This window comes from Electrona antarctica, assembly GCF_951216825.1.
Source record: "Electrona antarctica genome assembly, chromosome: 21".
NCBI lineage: Eukaryota > Metazoa > Chordata > Actinopteri > Myctophiformes > Myctophidae > Electrona > Electrona antarctica.
Genome location: NC_136802.1, coordinates 8,701,108 through 8,724,255, shown reverse-complemented (window position 1 = coordinate 8,724,255; position 23,148 = coordinate 8,701,108). Strand labels below are relative to the sequence as shown.

Here is a 23,148-nt window from a genome sequence, read left to right as displayed (position 1 = left end):
CAGCACAGCAGGCTATGAATGAATCCCTATGACTCATCATGACACGTATACTGTAGCACAACTCATTCCCTCTGTGTGTTTCTCTACCACCATCCTGTCAAATTAACCTTTGTGCCTCAGAACAGTTTTTTTTGTTTTTAAAAGCTTCAAATTTCAGACTGTCTGGGAGTTTGGGAATGTTGTCGTTGGGCCGGTCGGTCTCGCCTTTTCTTTGTTTTGTTTTTCGGCAGCCAACGATGCCAACAAACACACGTTAATTCAGCCAACGATGCCAACAAACACACGTTAATTCAGCCAACGATGCAACAAACACACGTTAATTCAGCCAACGATGCCAACAAACACACGTTAATTCAGCCAACGATGCCAACAAACACACGTTAATTCAGCCAACGATGCCAACAAACACACGTTAATTCAGCCAACGATGCCAACAAACACACGTTAATTCAGCCAACGATGCCAACAAACACACGTTAATTCAGCCAACGATGCCAATAAACACACGTTAATTCAGCCAGCGATGCCAACAAACACACGTTAATTCAGCCCACGATGCCAACAAACACACGTTAATTCAGCCAGCGATGCCAACAAACACACGTTAATTCAGCCAACGATGCCAACAAACACATGTTAATTCAGCCAACGATGCCAACAAACACACGTTAATTCAGCCAACGATGCCAACAAACACACGTTAATTCAGCCCACGATGCCAACAAACACACGTTAATTCAGCCAACGATGCCAACAAACACACGTTAATTCAGCCCACGATGCCAACAAACACACGCTAATTCAGCCAACGATGCCAACAAACACACGTTAATTCAGCCAACGATGCCAACAAACACACGTTAATTCAGCCAACGATGTCAACAAACACACGTTAATTCAGCCAACGATGCCAACAAACACACGTTAATTCAGCCAACGATGCCAACAAACACACGTTAATTCAGCCAACGATGCCAACAAACACACGTTAATTCAGCCAACGATGCCAACAAACACACGTTAATTCAGCCAACGATGCCAACAAACACACGTTAATTCAGCCAACGATGCCAACAAACACACGTTAATTCAGCCCACGATGCCAACAAACACACGTTAATTCAGTCAACGATGCCAACAAACACACGTTAATGAACAGCCAACGATGCCAACAAACACACGTTAATTCAGCCAACATTGCCAACAAACACACGTTAATTCAGCCAGCGATGCCAACAAACACACGTTAATTCAGCCAACGATGCCAACAAACACACGTTAATTCAGCCAACGATGCCAACAAACACACGTTAATTCAGCCAACGATGCCAACAAACACACGTTAATTCAGCCAACGATGCCAACAAACACACGTTAATTCAGCCAACGATGCCAACAAACACACGTTAATTCAGCCAACGATGCCAACAAACACACGTTAATTCAGCCAACGATGCCAACAAACACACGTTAATGAACAGCCAACGATGCCAACAAACACACGTTAATTCAGCCAACGATGCCAACAAACACACGTTAATTCAGCCAACGATGCCAACAAACACACGTTAATTCAGCCAACGATGCCAACAAACACACGTTAATTCAGCCAACGATGCCAACAAACACACGTTAATTCAGCCAACGATGTCAACAAACACACGTTAATTCAGCCAACGATGCCAACAAACACACGTTAATTCAGCCAACGATGCCAACAAACCCACGTTAATTCAGCCAACGATGCCAACAAACACACGTTAATTCAGCCAACGATGTCAACAAACACACGTTAATTCAGCCAACGATGCCAACAAACACACGTTAATTCAGCCAACGATGCCAACAAACACACGTTAATTCAGCCAACGATGCCAACAAACACACGTTAATTCAGCCAACGATGCCAACAAACACACGTTAATTCAGCCAACGATGCCAACAAACACACGTTAATACAGCCAACGATGCCAACAAACACACGTTAATTCAGCCAACGATGCCAACAAACACACGTTAATTCAGCCAACGATGCCAACAAACACACGTTAATGAACAGCCAACGATGCCAACAAACACACGTTAATTCAGCCAACGATGCCAACAAACACACGTTAATTCAGCCAACGATGCCAACAAACACATGTTAATTCAGCCAACGATGCCAACAAACACACGTTAATTCAGCCAACGATGTCAACAAACACACGTTAATTCAGCCAACGATGCCAACAAACACACGTTAATTCAGCCAACGATGTCAACAAACACACGTTAATTCAGCCAACGATGCCAACAAACACACGTTAATTCAGCCAACGATGCCAACAAACCCACGTTAATTCAGCCAACGATGCCAACAAACACACGTTAATTCAGCCAACGATGTCAACAAACACACGTTAATTCAGCCAACGATGCCAACAAACACACGTTAATTCAACCAACGATGCCAACAAACACACGTTAATTCAGCCAACGATGCCAACAAACACACGTTAATTCAGCCAACGATGCCAACAAACACACGTTCATTCTCCTGTGAAATGAAAGTAAAATTACACTAGATGTTGGATCACCGTAATAAATAAATATTCTGTTTCTACAGACTATCATGGTGGGGCTTTTTAGTTTGTATTTGTCGTAGCACATATAATATGCCAAGATTTTAGTTGTTTTTTAGTTTAAATCCTGAAAAGTAATACCCGACAGAGACGATATTATGTCACTTTGGACAGATATGGAACTCCCGTTCTGTCCCTGCGTTTGATCATGTCTGATTGATTTTGGTCTCCAAAGAGATCAGCTGGGTTCAAGGTTTCCCCCACTGCCTCCCCAGCTGTAAACTACCCTGCCTGTCGGGCTTTAGACACGACTGTTAATGCTGGGAAGAGTTCTGTGTCTTTGGGGGCATGCAAGGACCTGAGATAAATCTCTCCTTGTCTTCTTCTTAGCCATGCCTTCCTCCTAGCTCATTTACACTGACAATATACCATGTACATATACACTGTTGTCAACACCTTTTTCACTTGAAGTTACAATGTTTAATATTTGTACTGTGTCAACTTAAATAACATGGACTAATCTTTCCTGGAAAGGTGTTTCCAGGTTGTGGTTGTTTACAGTTTTAACAAGTTGAACACAAGCACCATCTAGTGGATAGATTGACACATTGGCCCCTTTTAAAAAATAATACTTTTCTGTGACAAAGCATAAAGGAGTATATTCTCTCTCTAGTCTTTTGCCCGCCTACTATCTCACCTTCATTCCTTGTCTTTCTTCAACCCCAAATTGTCATCCGGTGGTTTAGGTCTCTGGGGATAAGCATCGGACTAAACATTCTGACATTGGCCGTGCCCTAGTCTAGTATGTACATGTACGTACGGGTATGTATTTCCTCCTTCCTTATCCCTTGTGTCCCTCCCTCCCTCCCTCCCTCCCTCCCCTGCCTGCAGAGATGAAGGATGCGCAGAAGAGGAGGAAACAGCTGGAGGACAGATGTCGCCTGGAGGAGAGCATCGGAACGGCCGCCCAGACCTGGAACCAGGAAATCCTGCCCAACTGGAGCGCCTTGTGAGTAACACTGTCCAATTCATTCATGACACTCTGGAGCGCCCTGTGAGTGAGTAGTCGTCAACAACGCAGTCTGAACCTCTATTGTCTGTCCATACCGGGAGCATTTATTTTATTTAGGGCAGCTGTGGCTTAGGAGGTAGAGCAGGTCGTCCAATGATCCTTGGGTCGGCGTTCCGAATCCTGGCTCCTCCTCCTCCTCCACATGTCGAAGTGTCCTTGGGCAAGATACTGAACCCTACTTTGCCTCCAATGAGTCGGTCGGTGTAAGCTTGCCACCATTGGTGTGTGAATGTGGGAAGTGAGGACGATGGCGTCGACTGTGCGCCACTTCACCTCCCAATGTATGAATGAGCGAACCGTTGTGAAAGCGCTTCGAGCACTTGGAAAATCGCCGTAAAAATGCAATTCATTATTTGTGCGATTAATTCACATTAATCTAAACTCATGGATTAAAGTTCTAAGTCGCCACAATGTATTTCATTTGGAATCCATAGAAGCCGGCATGTCTTCTGTGCAAGCACAATGTTCATAGCTACTGTGGTGTCACATGGACGGACCGCATCAGAAATGTGGACCTCTATGGGGACCTACAACGGGTCACGGACAAAGTCAGAGAGAGAAGGATGAGGTTGGCAGGGCACTGCGTCAGGCACCCAGAACTTTAGGCAAGTAAATTGACCCTATGGGAGCCAACCCAGGGCAAAGCCAGGAGGGGAAAGAAGCGTACCACCTATGTAGACGTGCCGCGGCGCGACAGCTTGGCTGACAACACTGCAGAGCTCAAGAACCTGATGTTGGATAGGAAATTGTGGAGGGCAGCGATCCAGGAATCCCGAATGTGTTTTGGCTAGACCTCACTCTCACAGCAACTAACTAACTAACAACTAACTAATGCGCAGCACAAATAACCTCTCAATGGTCAAAATCACCTGTTAGGTGATCAACCTTTCACCTTTTTTCAAGCAGAAGTCTTTTTTTTGTAGTGATGACAAGTCGGGTTGTTTAAATGGAACTTATATATCACAGAATACTGATCTCCTAACGGTTGCCCAGAGACAACATTTTTGTTGTAAAAAATAACAGATTGGAGCAGTTATCATACCTAAATGTAGAACTACAGTAAGTCACAAGAAAAGTAATGTTGACATACTGAAATACAGTAGCAGTCGAGACAGTGGTTTTCAAAGTGAACCCCATCATAACCATTAGGCCGGGATAAAAAAAAATTACAACGTCTTTCTCTCTCTCTCTCTCTCTCTCTCTCTCTCTCTCTCTCTCTCTCTCTCTCTCTCTCTCTCTCTCCCCCTCTAGGTGTACTTCTCGGCGGGTGAGAGAGTTGTGGTGGCAGGGTGTCCCCCCCAGCGTCAGAGGAAAGGTCTGGAGCCTGGCTGTGGGCAATGAGCTCAACATCACCCACGGTACGGTACACACATTCACTGCCTGCCTGTTCATAGTTCTTTTGGTTTTGCTTTGTCGCTATCAGAGCGACTCTTGTGGAGTCTCTTTCGTGCTAGCCTGGAACTCACCTATGCTTTCTATGGCATAGGCAGCTCCCGGCAGGATCCGCCGGCAGAAACTGTGCGCAGCTGCTGGACATGAGACTAATTAATTAGAGCGATAGCGAGAGAGAGGAGTGTGTGTGTACGGATGTGCGTGTGTGCGTCAATTTAACAAAGGTGCAGACGATCAGAAATCAGCAGAGAGTGATCGACGTTTGCGCTACTCTATGCCAAATTGAAGTGGACTCGGACCCAGACTTTTTTTTCCTCCCTGGAAATAAAAACGTCTGGGTTTCCGAGGCTACTTTCGTGCTGACACTGCTGTGGCACCACTGAGCTCCAGTGCTTTTGTAACACAAAAGTATCAAAACAGTTACCCCTGGCCACCACTTGGTGCCGCCACAGTACACAAAGTGAGTTTGACATGGTTAATAAATTCCCTTTTTTCATACAGGACTATAGTCTATTGTCTATTGAATAGACAAGTTTAAATGGTAGAATAGACTCTATTCTACCATTTAAACTTGTATTAATACATTAAAGCAGGGTTAGTCACATCCCACGCATGACCCAAGATTGCATTCTTTTTTTTATCAGTGGGCTTTTTGCATTAATGCAGTGTTAATATTATATAAACTCGATACCTGTGATTCTGTGAGTTGCTTCTTAGAGATGGCATGGTTTGTCAGGTCATCAAGTTAAATCTCTTTCCACTATCTCTCCCTCTCTCTCTCTCTCTCTCTCTCACATATGAACTCTGCCGTGATGTTGCCCTTTTTACCTCCATTATGATGAATTCCTGTTCTGTTCTTTGTCTATATAGAAGTGTCTATTTGTACGTCTCTAAATGTTTTGATGAATTGAACATGGTGGACCCTCTTGTAAACAAGTGTAATGCTTAATTGGGTCGTCCACTCACAGTTAACAGCCTTTGTATTGAGTTTGTGCTTGAAATGTACTGTAATTCTGCAAACTGTTAATACATATTTCAATCAATCAATCAAAGTGTTTGTGTGTCCCTGCAGAGCTGTATAACATCTGCCTGTCCAGGGCCAAGGAGAAGTGGAAAGCGATGCCAACACCCACCACCCCAAACAGAACTGAACATGAAGGTAACTGTCCTCTCCTCTCCTCTCCTCTCCTCTCCTCTCCTCTCCTCTCCTCTCCTCTCCTCTCCTCTCCTCTCCTCTCCTCTCCTCTCCCCTCCTCTCCCCTCCCCTCCCCTCTCCTCTCCTCTCCTCTCCTCTATTTACAAACCCCTGACTGTTGTCAAAATGTTGAGTGTAGTTGAACACTAAGGCCTGACTCACACCTTCGCAACAGATTGATGTATAGCTGATGCATGAGACTTATTGACTGATGCAAGCTCACAATGCATTTCCAATGGGAGTCACATGGTTTGACACAACATTTGTGTTGTATGAGGGGGTGGGGGGCAGTCGAAACACAGCCGAAAGCCGTACAACACAAATGTTGTGTCAAACCATGTGACTTCCATTGGAAATGCATTGGGGCAAGATGTAAACAAACCCTTTCTTTACATCTAGCATGCATCAATGGTGTATGCTAGATCGAAAGGTGTGAGTCAGGCCTATGGGCGATAAAACAAACCTCCAGTGCTTGGGATCATTTATTGGGTATAATTTCCACACAAAACGCGTAGATTTCATTATATACGATGATGATGATGATGATGATGATATGACAGGACCACAATGGAAACATTTTTGCGTTATCCTTTTAGCAATCATTGTAATATAGTACGTACCACTGTACTATTTGCAACTGTTAATAAAATATTAAATCAATCAATCAAAAATTGAACCATTCCACGGTGCTTTTAGTTGAGGCTGTAAACGTTTTTGTTTCATTCCAGCCCGTTTTACAAAGTGTCACTCATAGAGCACCGACGTCTGACGTCAATATCGGTGGAGGGCGCAAATCCACGGGTTCATGTACTTTTTATTTGCATTGCAATCCCCATAGGGGGGATTTTAGATCGCCTCATATAATAACTGTGTTTGAAAAATAAACATGTCATCCAGGCCGTTTCACTCGTATGGATATGAAGAATCAACGCTAAAGAAAACGCTATTGTTACTGCTACTGGATTAGTTACAGACTGTATCATATATGAGTGACTGACTGACTGTCGCAAACGATACAGAGACACTTCCCTGACAATAACACCGAGACAGCTTGTTTATTTTTGGACCACAATGCTAACGATATTAAGATCACTCCATGTTATTCTCCATAGAGAAATTACTTCCGTGAACCAGGCAGAACCAAAGGAGTGACGTCAGGATTTCGGCACTCTATAGCTAGCCTCACTGTCACTGTCGCGAGCACATTTGTATGGGTCTATAGTAAATAAAATATCCCCTTGTTTCTTGTTTCCTTCATTTAGTTTCATATAATATCACCTCAAAAGATTTTCAAAAAGCAATCCCAATTTTTCATAAATAGAAAAAAATCTCACATTTTTCAAAATAATTTTATGAATGAAACAAATCAAAGAAATTCCATAAATTAGAAGAAAAACTAAGTTTAAGAAGTAATGAAAATCACATTTCTCTTGTGGCTCTCGAGCTCAAACGTTTGGTAACCGCTGTGTTAAGTCCTTCCTCCCTCTCTCTCCCTCTCCTGTTGCTGTGGGTCCAGACGCAGGTTCGTCCGACAGGGAGTCCAGTCTGGAGCTCATCAAGCTGGACATCTCGCGCACGTTCCCCCACCTCTGCATCTTCCAGCAGGTCAGTTCCCCCACCTCCAGCCTCCATGGAACGGAACACATGCGTCACAGTAGTGTGTCACATAGTGTGTTTTCTGTTACTGTGTGGGGAAACGTTGTGAGCTTGTTGATCGGCTATTTTCAGCGAAGGTTGTCCCCACAATACGTTTTGCTGGGGTGTAAAGTGGTTAAACCCTCTACTTCATTGACCCGAGTCCACACTGTGTGTGTGTGTGTGTGTGTGTGTGTGTGTGTGTGTGTGTGTGTGTGTGTGTGTGTGTGTGTGTGTGTGTGTGTGTGTGTGTGTGTGTGTGTGTGTGTGTGTGTGTGTGTGTGTGTGTGTGTGTGTGTGTGTGTGTGTGTGTGTGTGTGTGTGTGTGTGTGTGTGTGTGTGTGTGTGTGTGTGTGTGTGTGTCCTCAGGGGGGGCCGTACCATGATGTGCTACACAGCATCCTGGGAGCGTACACCTGTTACCGGCCAGATGTCGGCTATGTGAGTCTCACACAACAATTATTATTTTATTTTTTATCGCCTAGTTTCATGTCTTTGGCGGTGACGGTGACGTCCGTTCTTGTGAACACGATATCTCAGTAAACTCCTTGAGGGGAATCCTTTAAAATTCGGCAGAAACGCCCACTTGAACTGAAAGAATAGATGAATTCATACACTGATTATGACAAACCCCATGTGGCTGGGGGGTCTCGGTCCGTTCGGCAGTGCCGGTAAACTGCCGGTAACTGTCGCTAACAACAGCAGTGGTGCCGGGGGGGGGGGGGGATGGGGCGGCAGGCGGCAGCTAAGACACTCGACTGCCGCTCACTTCCGCGGCAGTGCGTTGGTCTGACATGCGTTGCGCCGTGCTTGCGTTTAGGTGGTCACCTTATCACCTAAAACTGGAGTATGAACAGGCCTTAACTCACTGTGGCCCCACAAACGTGTTTTTGGCCATAACTCCAAAGGTCATTGTGACTTCACAAAACACATTTCATAAAAGTTAGTATAGTGATAACTTATCTGTCACCAAAAAATACACTTAAAACGGATTTAATTCCTTCAATGTCCTTATTACTTTATGGTTGTAAACTGCAGCCGGTTGGTGGATGTATACGGTACCAACCAACCACAATCCCCCCCCACCCCTCCCACACACACACACACACACACACACCACCACACTTCCCCCCACACACACACACACACACACAGTGTTCATTTTGGTGACTAATAGACAGACTATATGCACCCACTGGGCACAAAATGTGGTGGAAACAGAGCTACACTTACAGCTTCCTAACCACCTGCCCACTATAGTGACTATACCAAGACATCAGAGACGCATACAGTACTTCCTACAGATTACACACACCCAAAGCGAGTTTGAAACTATGACCAACGGCAATAAAAAATGCCATACCTATTGGGAGAAATATGTGCAAATACAGCAGCAAGATTTGTGAACTGTTGCGACAAAAGAAGGTTAGCTAAGGGAATACAACCACCCCAAGGACTACTATCTGTACCCAGTAGTCCTACTGCACATGTAAACAGAGCTGCGACCTTTAAACACGTCTTAAATCTGAGTTTTGTATGCTATTTAAATAGTCTAGGGAAAAAATGCTATTTGTCCCAAAGTGACTGCAAAAAATGCTGTTATTTGTTTAAAAAAAAGCTTCATACCCTGTTATAACATGTATAACAAAATGCTGTAGCCCCTCCAACTCTATATACTTTACCCATTTTCAACAGTTTTTATTGTATTTTGACACTTGCTTTGGCAATATAAACGTATGTTTTCTCATGCTAAGTCGACTAAGGTTTTTCAGATGACTAAATAAATAGGACTAAGACTAAATGTTGTGTTATTCAAAAGACAAAAGACTATATCAAAATATTGTGAAAATGTTTACACTGCACACACACACATTTCTTTAGGACCAAAAATAGTAGTAGAGTAGTTTGATGATGTTCTGTAAAATATGGTTGACACAACAAATGTGAGTTCACTCCTTGAAAGCAAGGGTCATAATTGACGTGTGTGTGTGTGTGTGTGTGTGTGTGTGTGTGTGTGTGTGTGTGTGTGTGTGTGTGTGTGTGTGTGTGTGTGTGTGTGTGCGTGTGCGTGTGCGCGTGCGCGTGAGAGAGAACAAAGAAGCGCAAAAAGCCCCTGGTGTTGTTTTAAAATGCTGCAGTCTGCATTGCAGCACAGCCACATGCTGTCAGTGTAGAGACGTGTTCAAGCTTCCTGTGCTGACCACCAAACTGTGATCACTCACACACACACACACACACACACACACACACACACACACACCACACTTAAACACCAGGCGTATACATTCACGTTTCTGTGCATGGGGTTTTTTTTGCGTTTCCTTTTGCACTTTTCCTGTGAGGTGTAATAAGACGAGTAACCATAAACACAAAGCTTGACAAAACGGCACAGATCCATGTTGTCTGAAGCTGTATCTTTAATATTAATTTAGAATCATAATCCATACCAGTGCACTGAAAAGAGTGATCGCTGGCAGGCAGTGTGATTTTGGTCTACAATGGTACAGTACCAAAAAATATATACATAATTACATATACAGTATATAGTTTTTTGGTGTTACTGAATTTGTGTTGAATGACGACGAATGCCAATCATTGTATTACGTTTTCATGCCACTGAAGTTTGAACTGTGTGTGTGTGTGTGTGTGTGTGTGTGTGTGTGTGTGTGTGTGTGTGTGTGTGTGTGTGTGTGTGCGTGTGCGTGTGTAGGTGCAGGGCATGTCGTTCATTGCTGCAGTGCTCATACTGAACCTGGACACAGCCGATGCCTTTATCGCGTTCGCCAACCTGCTCAACAAGCCCTGTCAGATGGCCTTCTTCAGAGTGGACCATAGCCTTGTTAGTGCACACACACACACACACACACGTGCGCATGCCGCATGTCATAGACTGAACAGACACATAATTGTACAGTACATACTCTAACTTAGAGCCCCGCAGAAAATACAGTACATACATACATACATACATAAGACAGACAGGTCTCAGGCAACAGAAGATATTCTCTCTTCTAAAAGTATATATGGAAATAATTCACCAAAATGATCTCCCCTCTAGTCATCTATTGCTTCCCTTTTAATCTGTGTTATTCCGAAGTCTGATTAGAATAAAGGGGTGCAGTACTTTGGGGACCGCATGTAAATCCGACGGAGCATTAGTCCGACATGCGTCCGCATCTCGGACATGCGCTGCTCCCGTGCTTGCGGTTATGGTTAGGTTAGGGTTTGAGGTGGGTTGTCGTTTTGTCGGACCAATGACTAGTCTAACTAAAGTACTGCACCCCAGTACTTTAGTTTAGACAGTTTTTGGGTTAGACTAGTCATTAGTCCTACAACTACAACCTATCTCAAACCCTCACCCTAAACCTAACCTCCCACGGGGCAGCAGACCTAACCTTAACCCATGTCTAACCAATGACTAGTCTAAACTAAGTATGCACCCCGAATAAAGACATGGAGGTACAACATTGAAGAAGAACAAGGACCGCATTAAGACAATTACCACAAATCTATGAGTACTTTTCATGAATACCACTAGTGTTGACACATACTGTTGATACTCCTAAAGATGCTACAACCCCACGATAGTTTGCATTTTCAATTGAGTGCTATAGCGCCACCCTTTGGCCAATGATCATGGGCTTTGCGTCCTCACCGGTTGGCATATCCCTCTATTAGCCCTCTACCATGTTGCTAAGTTTCGTGAAAAGTACTGCACGGTTAAGCCAGAACTGCTATCAATTCTAAATTGAGTGTGTGTGTGTGTTTCACTCAACGTGATCGTGTTCTGTCCTCTCCTCAGATGTTGACGTACTTTTCAGCGTTTGAAGTGTTCTTTGAAGAAAACCTACCAAAGCTCTTTGCACATTTCAAGAAAAACAGCTTGACTCCTGATATTTATTTGATTGACTGGTGAGTCTGGCCTCCTGTGAACGTGTTTTGTTGTCCACATTTTGCCGGTATTGGAATGGCAAAGCTAACTAATATATATTTTTTATCCATACCTACTACAACCGTATTACGCAATGACCATGAAATGAACATCTAGAACGTGTGGTTTTCTTAGAAAACAGGATGTGTGTTTGTGTGGTTGGTTGGGGGTTGGGGGGGGGAGGTGTATGTTGCTGGTCTATCCTACGCTACAGAAACACCTGCTGTTGATGTGTCAGTAAAGAGACAAAGTGTGCATCATCTTTGTACTCTCCCTCATGTTGCCTAGTATCATAGCTTTTCTAACATGAAAAACAATTCACCCACTCTTTTTCACCTGTAGGGGGTTGCAACAGCTTAAATGGCTTTTTACTAATAATGCATAAGTCTCGACTTAAAAGCCATTTAAGCTATAACTAGGCTAAGTTTGAACTTAGTGTGAGGTGGTGCAACTGGCTCCTGCAAACTAAAAATGTGAGAGTAAACTTAGTTGAAGATGAAAACCAGAATGGCTTTCACATCAGTGAAACCCAAACATTGAAGTACAGACATTTTTGCACAGCATTTTTGCTTCCGTTTGCTTTTTTCTTTTTTGTCATTTATCACACTCGCACTGCGATTACAACACGGAAAGGGACTGATCTCTTCCACATGGATTAAAGTTCTCAGTCGCCACGACTGATTTCAGTCATTTTGGATTCCATAGAAGCCACAGCATGTCTTCTGTGAAAGCATTGCTGCGCACCGAAAATAGCAGATCTACAAGCTCACAACACATCGCAGCGCGACATGTTGTGAGCTTGTAGATCTGCTATTTATAGTCATTAGTTATTTTAAGATGAAAGATGAGTATTTTGAAGTGATCAAACTATCAATAGAATACAAGTTTAAGAAGCATCTTCCAGAAACATGAAGAAATGTCATGATTTCTTCAGCTGGTCGGCCTTAAAAAACATCATCATTACATTTTCAGTCTTGAGATCTTTTATCTTTGCTTCATTCCTCCCTTCCAGGATCTTCACACTGTACAGTAATCTTTGCTTCATTTGTCCCTTCCAGGATCTTCACACTGTACAGTAAGCCCCTGCCGCTGGACCTGGCGTGCCGCGTGTGGGACGTGTTCTGCCGCGACGGCGAGGAGTTCCTGTTCCGCACGGCGCTGGGCCTGCTGCGCCTCTACCAGGAGGTGCTGACCAGCATGGACTTCATCCACATGGCCCAGTTCCTGACGCGCCTGCCCGACCTGGTGCCCGCCGACTCGCTCTTCCAGAACATCGCCGCCGTGCACATGAACAGCCGCAACCGCAAGTGGCCACAGGTAAACGCACCAGAAAGATGCAGTCAGAGCAGTCAGAGCAGTCAGAGCAGCCAGCCAGCAGAGCAGTCAGAGCAGTCAGAGCAGAGCAGTCAGAGCAGTCAGAGCAGCCAGCCAGCAGTGGTCCCCGCAAACTTTTTCATGTCAAGGACTCCCCAAGTTGACATTTACTGTATAGAGGGTTTTCGCATGCATAAAGTGAATGGCAAATCGAGTGGCAAAGTGAGTTTAATATTGTTTAATGTAATTTAATCAGACAGGACTTTTCTGTTTGGATGTATGGGCTGTCATGTCCAGAAAGTAGTTTTTAATATTGTTTAATGTAATTTAATGCTATCAGACAGGACTTTTCTGTTTGGATGTATGGGCTGTCATGTCCAGAAAGCAGTTTTTTGCCACTCAGTAGGCGTTCACGCATAACTTCCGGGTATGATGATGATGTCACGCGCATACCTATTCTATTGTATCTTTGGAAAATGTGTGTGGGGAGGAAATAATTGGCATGACTAAATTGGGGAGAAAAAGGGGGTAAAAATAGTTGTCTATTTAGTTGATCCCCCTGGGGGTCCCCGGCCAGACCCCACTTTGAGAACCACTGATGTTCGGGCAAAGTGTGCACTTCACTCTGGATTAGAGCGATAAGAAGAAATATCTGTAAAATGCAGATGTAAAAATCACAGAATGAATTGTTCTCTGCTCTCTGCTCTCGCCCTCAGGTTCTACAGTCCCTGCTGAAGGAGCAGCAGAGCGGAAGCCCTGTTCTGAAGCGCTGACGATGGAGAGAGAGCACTTCAACATGGAGAACCGCCCCACACACACACACACACACACACACACACACACACACACAATGACTCCAGGGCTCAAGCACTATAACCCGGTGACCCCATGCAGCCCCAAGTCACTGGAATCTGAACAAACAGGCTGCATAGAACGCTTCCTGCGTTGCGGGGGCGGCCGGTACTTGAACACAGTTTCTATACAGCTGGGATGAGGTCTGTCTTGATGACGACCGTCTTCTTTAAACCCCAGGGAGCGTTGTGTAGACTGGCTGGGTCGACGGGTGGGTGGGTGGCCGACCGTCTGTTTGGAGGACGGTGGAGAGGCCTGCAAAGGGATGGACGGGGGCCTTTCCGAGGCCTTATTATAACCCCCCCCCCCCCCCCCCCCCCCCAACCAACACCCAACACTGTGCCCCTCCCCGAGCAAGCTCATGGCCTGGAGACTGTAGCAGGAAGAGGCTGAAGAATGTATCCTGTGCGTACGTACTGTATACAGTATGTCTCTGGCGTTCCGCCACTGACTGACCCCTCTGGGACACATTATGAAGTACTGTTTCTCTCTCTCTGTCCGTGTCCCTCACCTCTCTCTGTCCGTGTCCCTCACCTCTCTCTGTCCGTGTCCCTCACCTCTCTCTGTCCGTGTCCCTCACCTCTCTCTGTCCGTGTCCCTCACCTCTGTCTGTCCGTGTCCCTCACCTCTGTCTGTCCGTGTCCCTCACCTCTGTCTGTCCGTGTCCCTCACCTCTCTCTGTCCGTGTCCCTCACCTCTCTCTGTCCGTGTCCCTCACCTCTGTCTGTCCGTGTCCCTCACCTCTGTCTGTCCTGTCTTTCATTTCTGACTTCCTCATGGTCTTTAACCCATTGATGCCTGAGGCCGAATCTGGGAACGCCTTCTAGGGCCTGACCTAAGGTTTCTAAAAAACCTTCAAATTCTGATTAATTCTTTTTTAAATAGTTATGTTGCTACATGTATAGCAATAGCTGATGAGACGCAGAGAGCGCGCCGGCATCAAGGGTAGAACAACGTATACGTTGCATCAATGGGTTAACACATTTTGACCTGAGATCAGATTCTAAAAATGTCTTCTACATCCTGACAGTTTTCTGAAAGTTTTCTGACTGTTTCTATGTTAGTCGTTCTTCGATTTTTCAAAAATAGCAGACCTACAAGCTCGTAGCGCGCCACTCGGTGGCGCGCTATGAGCTTGTAGATCTGCTATTTTTCAATAGCATAACATAATGCTAACACCAAAAGGGGTTCTCGCCCAAAATGGGTTAATGTCCTCCTCGCTCTGCCTTCTTCTCGCTTTTCTTTCCCCCCCTTTCTCTCCCGCCCGAACCTCACCGTCATCACGTCACCTCCAGCACGGGGCAAGGTTCTTGTCAAACTCGTTGCTCGTCGTGACCTACTCGTGACTTCCACGCATTGTTCAGTTGTCAGGTTTTATTTTTTATTGGGTTTTTTTTTTTACGCCATTCCATGAAGAACACGTTTCCCAAGGAAGGACAAAAGCCGCAGGCTGCTATTTATTTATTGGATAGAAGCTCAGTCACTTGAAAAGGAGACGGAAGGGTTTTTAGGAGCCTTTTTTTTCTCATCTTTTTCTTTTTTTTTTTACATTGACCTTCCTAAACGGATGTTCTCTTGTGTCTCGGAGAGAGCATCGCTTTGTTACTTTTTAAAGATGTGTTTTTAACCCCTCTTAGAAGAGGTACCTAAGCTGCCTGGATAATGGAGTGATTTACTGCTAGTAAAGTGTATTTATGGAAGAGGAAGCTGGAATGGTTCCATGGTTGGACAGTGTGCGCTGTACGTCATTTGGTTGCCCTACTCGTACGATATTTGTGCTGACCCCCCCCTCCCGACGAGAGCGCTGCGTATCGGCTACTTCGCTGTTTACACGGCCGCTCGTTATTAAAAAAAATACATTTTATTATGGCACATTTTGTTGCCGCCCCTCGGCGTGTTGCCCTACGCACAGTGCGCATATACGTAGCAACGGCGCTGGTCCACGTGTTCCTCTTTGGACACAGTTAAACTTCACAACATTATTATATCAGGCCACCTCCCTTTCCACGGGTCCATTTCAGATCTTAATTTTGTCTTTTATGTTTTATTTTGTCTCCTAGCAGGTCTCCTAGTGTGATGTCTTCGTTATGGAGGCCTCACTTGAAGTTTTATTTATTTGTACAAAAAAGCGAGACTGGGCTGAAACAGGCCTCGTTTTGGCCGATGTCTCATACTACATACAATTTAACTAACCTAACGTTAAAAAAAAAGCCTATAGTTTAACGAGCGATATTTATGCTTTGTCGTACGCTTGCTGAAAATACTGTAGGTCAAGCAAAGTGATTGTACGCTGTATAAGTACTGTATAAGTCCGTTAATCTGATACAGATGATTGTGTGAAGTTGAAGTAGTTGATGCTACGTTCAGCATCAGGGTGGAAAAAAAGTAGTTTGTTGGAGCTTTTTGCCCTCCCATCTACAGGGACAAGTAGACTACTGGTACTCTTGTTCTCATTCAACTGGTTATAATACTGTATTGGTAGAATGATAATGTCATTTTTGACGCACCTTAACGGGAGGATTTTATAGGATTTCTGTCGTCAGCCAGCCAGTCACATTCTGCCTTGCTTAGGGGGAGGGGCAGTGCTGTGCTTTCCAAACGCCTTTTTGTCCTCCCAGCACCCGACGTCTCACTCACAATAAAAAGGAGCTTTTGGTGATTTTATCGTCTACTCTGTCAGGTTTATGTGAACACCCCAGACAGTTTTTAAGTTGCTTGAGTCAGTGTTTAGATATTTGAAGTTCATTTTAGCTGCCCCCCCTCCCTATTACAAACCCATTGTAACTTCAACCTCCATTTTAACCATGATAGATTCATCGAAAACACCCATACTTTTTTTTCCTGGTGACTGATACTGCCCTCTTAACCCATTTTGAACTGAGATCAGATTCAAAAAATGTCTTCTACATCCTGACAGTTTTCTGAAAAAGCTATGTTTCTATGTCAGTCGTTCTTCGATTTTTCAAAAATAGCAGACCTACAAGCTCGTAGCGTGCCACTCGGTGGCGCGCTATGAGCTTGTAGATCTGCTATTTTTCAATAGCTAAAGCATAACATAATGCTGAGGTGCCGGTGTTTCTTTCTTTTTCTTCTTCCTTTTTTTTCACCAGAAAAAAATGACAGGTGTTTTCGATGAATCTATCAGGGTTAAAATGGAGGTTGAAGTTACAATGGGTTTGTATAGGAAGGGAGCAGCTAAAATGAATATCAAATATCTAAACACCTAATCGAGCAACTTAAAAACTGTCCGGGGGTGTTCACATAAGCCTGACAGAGAAGACGATAAAATGACAAAGTTTTTTTTTTAAAGTGAAATATCATTCATCACAAAACCTGAGATCCTCTGGGTTTGAGGTGTGATCGAGGCTCAGCCAGTAATGGATGCATAAATGGCTTTTAGGCGTAAATCGCCAGGGTTTCTAATCTATTCTCTTAAATAGCTAGAGCTCCAATAGATGATGAATGTTTGTGATGATGACGATTACTCCAAATTAAAGATCTGGGCCCTCAATACTCATTTTGGCTGCTAAGCATATTACAGTGTATGGTCTACTGTACATAAAACAAACTACGTTATTTTAATCCATTATGTTGCTGGCAGTACTGCTGTTTTATGCTCCAACCCAGCGGTTAGTTCCCAAACTATTTTGGCCGTGCGTGCAACCCCTGTTACCTCCTGACCTAGCTGACACGTACACTCCCCACATGGAAATGAAATGTACCGTATGAACATATATATTTTTATATGTGCAACATATTCGAAATCGGCCACCTGCATATGTCGCATAAGCTATATAGAGACATAGGTCTCCATTTTCGTCACCGCTAAACCCCTTATCCCTAAACTTCTTTGCCTTTTTTTTTCTTTTACTATTTTGAAAAACATTTTTGAATAGTTCAACTAGCCAATCTACATTGACACGTTGTGAGCTTGTAGACTGGCCATTTTAACTATTCAAAAATGTTTTGCAAAATAGTAAAAAAAAAAAAAAAAGGCAAAGAAGTTTAGGGATAAGGGGTTTAGCGGTGACGAAAATGGAGCCCATATACTACATATAATATATCATATATTCTGCTTGTATACTTGCCATATATTGGCATAATATGTCCATATATTTAAATTAAAAGCGCCACCATTAGCCTTTTCATGTCACGCGCGACGCGCCCCCTAGAAGGTGGCGCCACCGTTTGGGACCCTCTGCTTTAACCCATTTAGACCTGGAAAGCCACGTTCTACCTTTCAATCTGGGAAAGTGTCATTTTAGTCGTTACCATATTTTAGGTCCTTTCATTTTTTTTAAATATATTTTCATATATATTTAGGTCCTTTCAAACGGGCAGCGATTAACACGCCTAGTAATTAATTCTCAACGTGACCTGCGTTTTTGCACGGAGAAGTCGAGGGGCGACAACGCAAGCGTATTATTTACGTGGGCGCGCCGGTCCCGTGAAGTTGTCGCGCGCGTGCTCGTTTCGTGCACACGCCCGCGACTGACTAGACCTAACTAACCAGACCTGGATTCTGTTGAGCTTCTTTTTTTTTGTTCCGCTTGTGTTGTCGCGCTCCTCACGAGCAGACCTTGTGTTGTCGCGCCCCTCACGAGCAGACCTTGTGTTGTCGCTCCCCTCACGAGCAGACCTTGTGTTGTCGCGCCCCTCACGAGCAGACCTTGTGTTGTCGCTCCCCTCACGAGCAGACCTTGTGTTGTCGCGCTCCTCACGAGCAGACCTTGTGTTGTCGCTCCCCTCACGAGCAGACCTTGTGTTGTCGCTCCCCTCACGAGCAGACCTTGTGTTGTCGCTCCCCTCACGAGCAGACCTTGTGTTGTCGCTCCCCTCACGAGCAGACCTTGTGTTGTCGCTCCCCTCACGAGCAGACCTTGTGTTGTCGTGCCCCTCACGAGCAGACCTTGTGTTGTCGCGCCCCTCACGAGCAGACCTGGAGCAGCTTGTGTTGTCGCGCCCCTCACGAGCAGACCTGGAGCAGCTTGTGTTGTCGCGCCCCTCACGAGCAGACCTGGAGCAGACATCGATGCCCGTCTGAAGATACCTTAAACCGTCACTGTCGGCAGTGACCTCGTATCTGCAAGTTTCAAATGCTAGTTTGTTCGTCAATTAAAGCCCTACTACTTCATAAAGAGTGTTGCACAAGAGTAATGAAAATAGCAGATATAATTGCGTGCTTGTAGATTGGCTATTTTTTCACTAATTGTCACTATTTTAAATTGTTTTTAAAATGATAATTTAAAAAAAGTTACAGTGTTGGACATGATGCTGTACAAGGTTTCCACTCGACCACAAATGATAGCAACGTGATTAAAAATAATGATAATAATTTTGAATCAAAAAATGTAGAAGTTTTTCTAAACACTTGGGTTAGGATTTAGAACGGGCCTCATGTCTAAATGGGTTCATGGGTACAGTATCTCATCCTGGCCGTTTGGATCACTTTTCTAGATGCACTCCCTCTCTCCCCCACGTCCCCCTCAGTGTGATGAGCACTCCCTCTCTCCCCCACGTCCCCCTCAGTGTGATGAGCCCCTCTCTCCCCCACGTCCCCCTCAGTGTGATGAGCACTCCCTCTCTCCCCCACGTCCCCCTCAGTGTGATGAGCCCCTCTCTCCCCCACGTCCCCCTCAGTGTGATGAGCACTCCCTCTCTCCCCCACGTCCCCCTCAGTGTGATGAGCACTGCATTACTGCAATAAAGCTGTTTGCACACATGCCTTTATTTGTGCCTCATGATAAAAGATAGTGTCATCACTTGCAAAATTTAAATTAACCATGGTTTTAGCATTTTAGTGTTTTTGTTTTGTTTTGCACGTGACTACTACGGTAACGATGCAAATGTGTGTTGCTTTTCAAATGTGTGTTTGTGTCTTAAGTGACATTTCTAAGAAATGAGAAAGAGGTGATGTAAAAAAATAATAATAATAAGTTTGTTACCCTGATTGTTACAGTAAAGGCTGACCTGTGTATGAAATGACCTGCCCTGCGTTGCGTATCCTGTGCCCCTCAACCCTCCTATCACAGAAATGAAAATGGAACGTCACGTTATTGTACACATCAACAATACCCTGTTCTGTTTGCTTAAATTGTGTAATCTAATGAAATCTGGAGCTGAAATGCTATCCTTGATGATTTGTCTTGGCCAGTTATTTTCCTGGGCAACTTGTGTTTTTTGTCTTTTAGATTTACAAATGGGGCCCCCATCTGTTTTTAGAGGACTGGACTGATAGATACACACACTGTAGTTGGAATGCGGGGCAGTCGGGCAGTCGACAGGTCAAACACTGAATCTGTGTACATAATATATATATAAATATATTACAGTTTTATTAAATAAAGAGCTGTACATATTCAACAAGAACAGTGTTGTGGACTCTTATTTTGTCTTTACAAATATTTACACACTATACCGCATCTCTTTTGATGCCGTCTGCTGTCTTAAATGTCCTTTGAAACATAAGACTATAGCTATCTAGTAATGGTTATTAAGAATTCTAAGAAGTCTCTTTGTCATGCTTAGAAGTACAATTACAAGCACAAACGTATATCGTATCATCGTATAGCGGAACTTGAGCTTCTGCGTTTCCTTTGTGAGATGCATGTGGTCTTTCTTTTGTCGTCTTTTTAACATTTCGAAACGACTCGAGTGGAAATTTGTTTGTCGCATGAAGCATCTTTTTGCCCCTTGTGACCACAAACCCACCCTCCTCCCACCTCTTGCAGTTCCTGTTTGTTCTTGATAAAAACGGACTATTCTTTTTATTTAGACAACTTTTGTAGTGGCTAAGGAAGGAGAGCTGTCATTTTAGTCTCCATTCCATCCATCCATCCATCCATCCATCCATCCATCCATCCATCATCCTCTGTAGAAGGTGTGACCATGGGAACCCGTCTCGTTGTCCTGCTTGGCATCCTGATGGCAGCTGCCCTCTGCTGCTCTGCAGCGGCCAACAGTAAGTCAATCCATTAACACCATTACAAACCTATGTTTCTATGTCAGTGGTTCTCAAACTGTTTAATGTCAAGGACCCCCAGAATGATCTGTATTTGGCCGCGGACCACCATCTGAAAATATGTTGTTCCAGGGACCCCCCTGCAGAAGCAAATGTCTGAGTTAAAAATGTTCGCTGTGAAAGAATATATATTCAAAGATTTGCACACATTTTCATGATAAAAAAAACCCCATTTCTTTAGCTATTTTTCAGCTAAAGACCACCTATAAACTGCAACTTTTTTCCCTGTCTGACTTGGTCATTCAATGATGGAGAAAACATCATTGAAAAACAACTCCACTTGAGCTGTTTTTGGGTCCCCAGATTATTAATACTGAAAGGCTGGAAAATGGAAATTAAGAGTTTACATATACAGTAGTACACATATAGTACATGCATAAACTTTCCTTAATGATTATATCTGGTTTCACTAGTAATTATTTATGTTGTACTTTCTCTATTATTAAGGTTATTGTAGCGATCAATTTGTATTGGGGGTGGGGAGGGGGGCGAGACCTCGTGGGGGGGGGTCCCCAGCCAAAAACGTTGACTGTACTACTAGAATATCAGTTGTCATGTCATAAAATGTTGTTGTTTTTTGTTTGTTTGTCATAAAATGGAACCATTATAATTTAAAAAAAATCCCATTTGATGCAGATGCAGTTGGCCCGAATGACTGCTGTTTTGCCTTCTACCAAAAGAGAGTGAAGATTGATCTCCTGAAGAGGTATTACCAGACCGATATCCGCTGTGGAAAGACGGGAATCATGTAAGTTTGGGCAGTTAAAAAAAGGCTATATACTGTGTGTGTGTGTGTGTGTGTGTGTGTGTGTGTGTGTGTGTGTGTGTGTGTGTGTGTGTGTGTGTGTGTGTGTGTGTGTGTGTGTGTGTGTGTGTGTGTGTGTGTGTGTGTGTGTGTGTGTGTGTGTGTGTGTGTGTGTGTGTGTGTGTGTGTGTGTGTGTGTGTGTGTGCAAGATGGCGGCAGGAGTGAACGCTGGTTCACTCCTGTAGATTTAGTCGACTAAATGATATTTCGTCAACTAAAACTAGACTAATACTAAAACATTCCAGGTGACTAAAATGTAACTGAATGAAAACTATTCAAAAGACTATATGTAAAACTAAAATAAAAAAATGCTGTCAAAATCAACACTAGTGTGTGTGTGTATTTTTCAATATTCTAGTAACACATTGGTGTGGTGTCTCTTCTCTTTGCAGTGTGGTGACAGTGAAGAAGGTCCATATCTGCATGGACCCTGCTCTCAACTGGGTCCAGAAGACCATGAGGATTATGGATGAGCGTAGCTTTTAGTAGCAATGTATGCACTGTCTAAATCTCAGAGGCAAATATTGTACTTGTGCCCATGGAGTGTGTGTGTTGTATCATGAGAACATATCCATGAGTTTTGTGATCTAAACTATTTGCATTGTATGCTTAGTGCTTTTCCTGTGTATGTAAAAAAATAAACTGTGTGCGTGCGTGCGTGCGTGCGTGCGTGCGTGCGTGCGTGCACGCATGCGTGCGAGTCAAGTTCAATTGAAGTTTGAATTTCATTTATTTGTACAAATGCATGGCCTGGTTTAGGCTCTTAATGTTCTCAAGTGTGACCATTTAATCCATAAACGAATTTAATTTAACATAATTATTATTTATTTTTATTATAATAATAATAATTCGCTGAAACCTTAAGCCTAATTGCATAGATTTCTTTTTAGATTAGATGGAAATGTTAAGATGATTATATTTTAGTTTTTACTGTCTGTACTACATGGTACAGTAGTCAGTGTCAGACAGGGTGGTGTTGAATCATATAGACCCATATCTCAAGTTGGCCCTTTCCATTAAATCCATCCATCCATCCATCTTCAACCGCTTATCCGTAGTCGGGTCACGGGTTCAACAGCTCCACCAGAGTGCTCCAGACTTCCCTCTCCAGAGCAACATTAGTGACTTCCTCCTGGGGGATCCCGAGACTATACTGTAATGTTGCAGGTATACCAAGCCTGCTTGTCACGACTACAGTCTGGTCACTCGCCTCTTAATTACAGGGGCACGGAAGCATGATCACATATCCCTGATTCTTGCCTCCCTACTCCCGTACTGTTAGTTACAGGATTCAGTTTAAGATTTTTAACGTTGTTTTTAAAGGAGCATTCAGTGATTTGGGTGATTTGGAAAACCACCCAGTCCG

At 43.9% G+C, this 23,148-nt stretch overlaps 2 protein-coding genes across 2 annotated transcripts in view; both read left to right on the top strand.

Moving 5' to 3' along the window:
• Positions 1-14,175, top strand: part of tbc1d14 (TBC1 domain family, member 14) — a 70,348-nt gene extending 56,173 nt beyond the window's left edge. Inside the window, exons 8-16 of the mRNA XM_079490965.1 lie at positions 3,456-3,573; positions 4,888-4,994; positions 6,101-6,187; positions 7,740-7,828; positions 8,228-8,299; positions 10,569-10,697; positions 11,661-11,770; positions 12,848-13,106; positions 13,820-14,175. Coding sequence (XP_079347091.1) covers positions 3,456-3,573; positions 4,888-4,994; positions 6,101-6,187; positions 7,740-7,828; positions 8,228-8,299; positions 10,569-10,697; positions 11,661-11,770; positions 12,848-13,106; positions 13,820-13,876 — 1,028 coding nt within the window. The 3' untranslated portion in view covers positions 13,877-14,175. The remainder of the gene's footprint in view (positions 1-3,455; positions 3,574-4,887; positions 4,995-6,100; positions 6,188-7,739; positions 7,829-8,227; positions 8,300-10,568; positions 10,698-11,660; positions 11,771-12,847; positions 13,107-13,819) is intronic.
• A 6,575-nt stretch (positions 14,176-20,750) lies between these two features.
• LOC306913968 (C-C motif chemokine 3-like) lies at positions 20,751-22,493 on the top strand. The gene is made up of 3 exons (XM_079490812.1): positions 20,751-20,916; positions 21,613-21,724; positions 22,175-22,493. Exons 1-3 carry the CDS (start codon positions 20,844-20,846, stop codon positions 22,266-22,268), a joined length of 279 nt encoding a protein of 92 aa, XP_079346938.1. The 5' UTR covers positions 20,751-20,843; the 3' UTR covers positions 22,269-22,493.
• The last annotated feature ends 655 nt before the right edge of the window (positions 22,494-23,148 follow it).

Excerpts from the sequence above, each read along its gene's own strand:
- LOC306913968 (XM_079490812.1), top strand. The coding sequence starts at position 20,844 with ATGGGAACCCGTCTCGTTGTCCTGCTTGGCATCCTGATGGCAGCTGCC. Across the intron at positions 20,917-21,612 it reads CTGCTCTGCAGCGGCCAACA|ATGCAGTTGGCCCGAATGAC; the intron begins GTAAGTCAATCC and ends CATTTGATGCAG. Across the intron at positions 21,725-22,174 it reads TGTGGAAAGACGGGAATCAT|TGTGGTGACAGTGAAGAAGG; the intron begins GTAAGTTTGGGC and ends TTCTCTTTGCAG.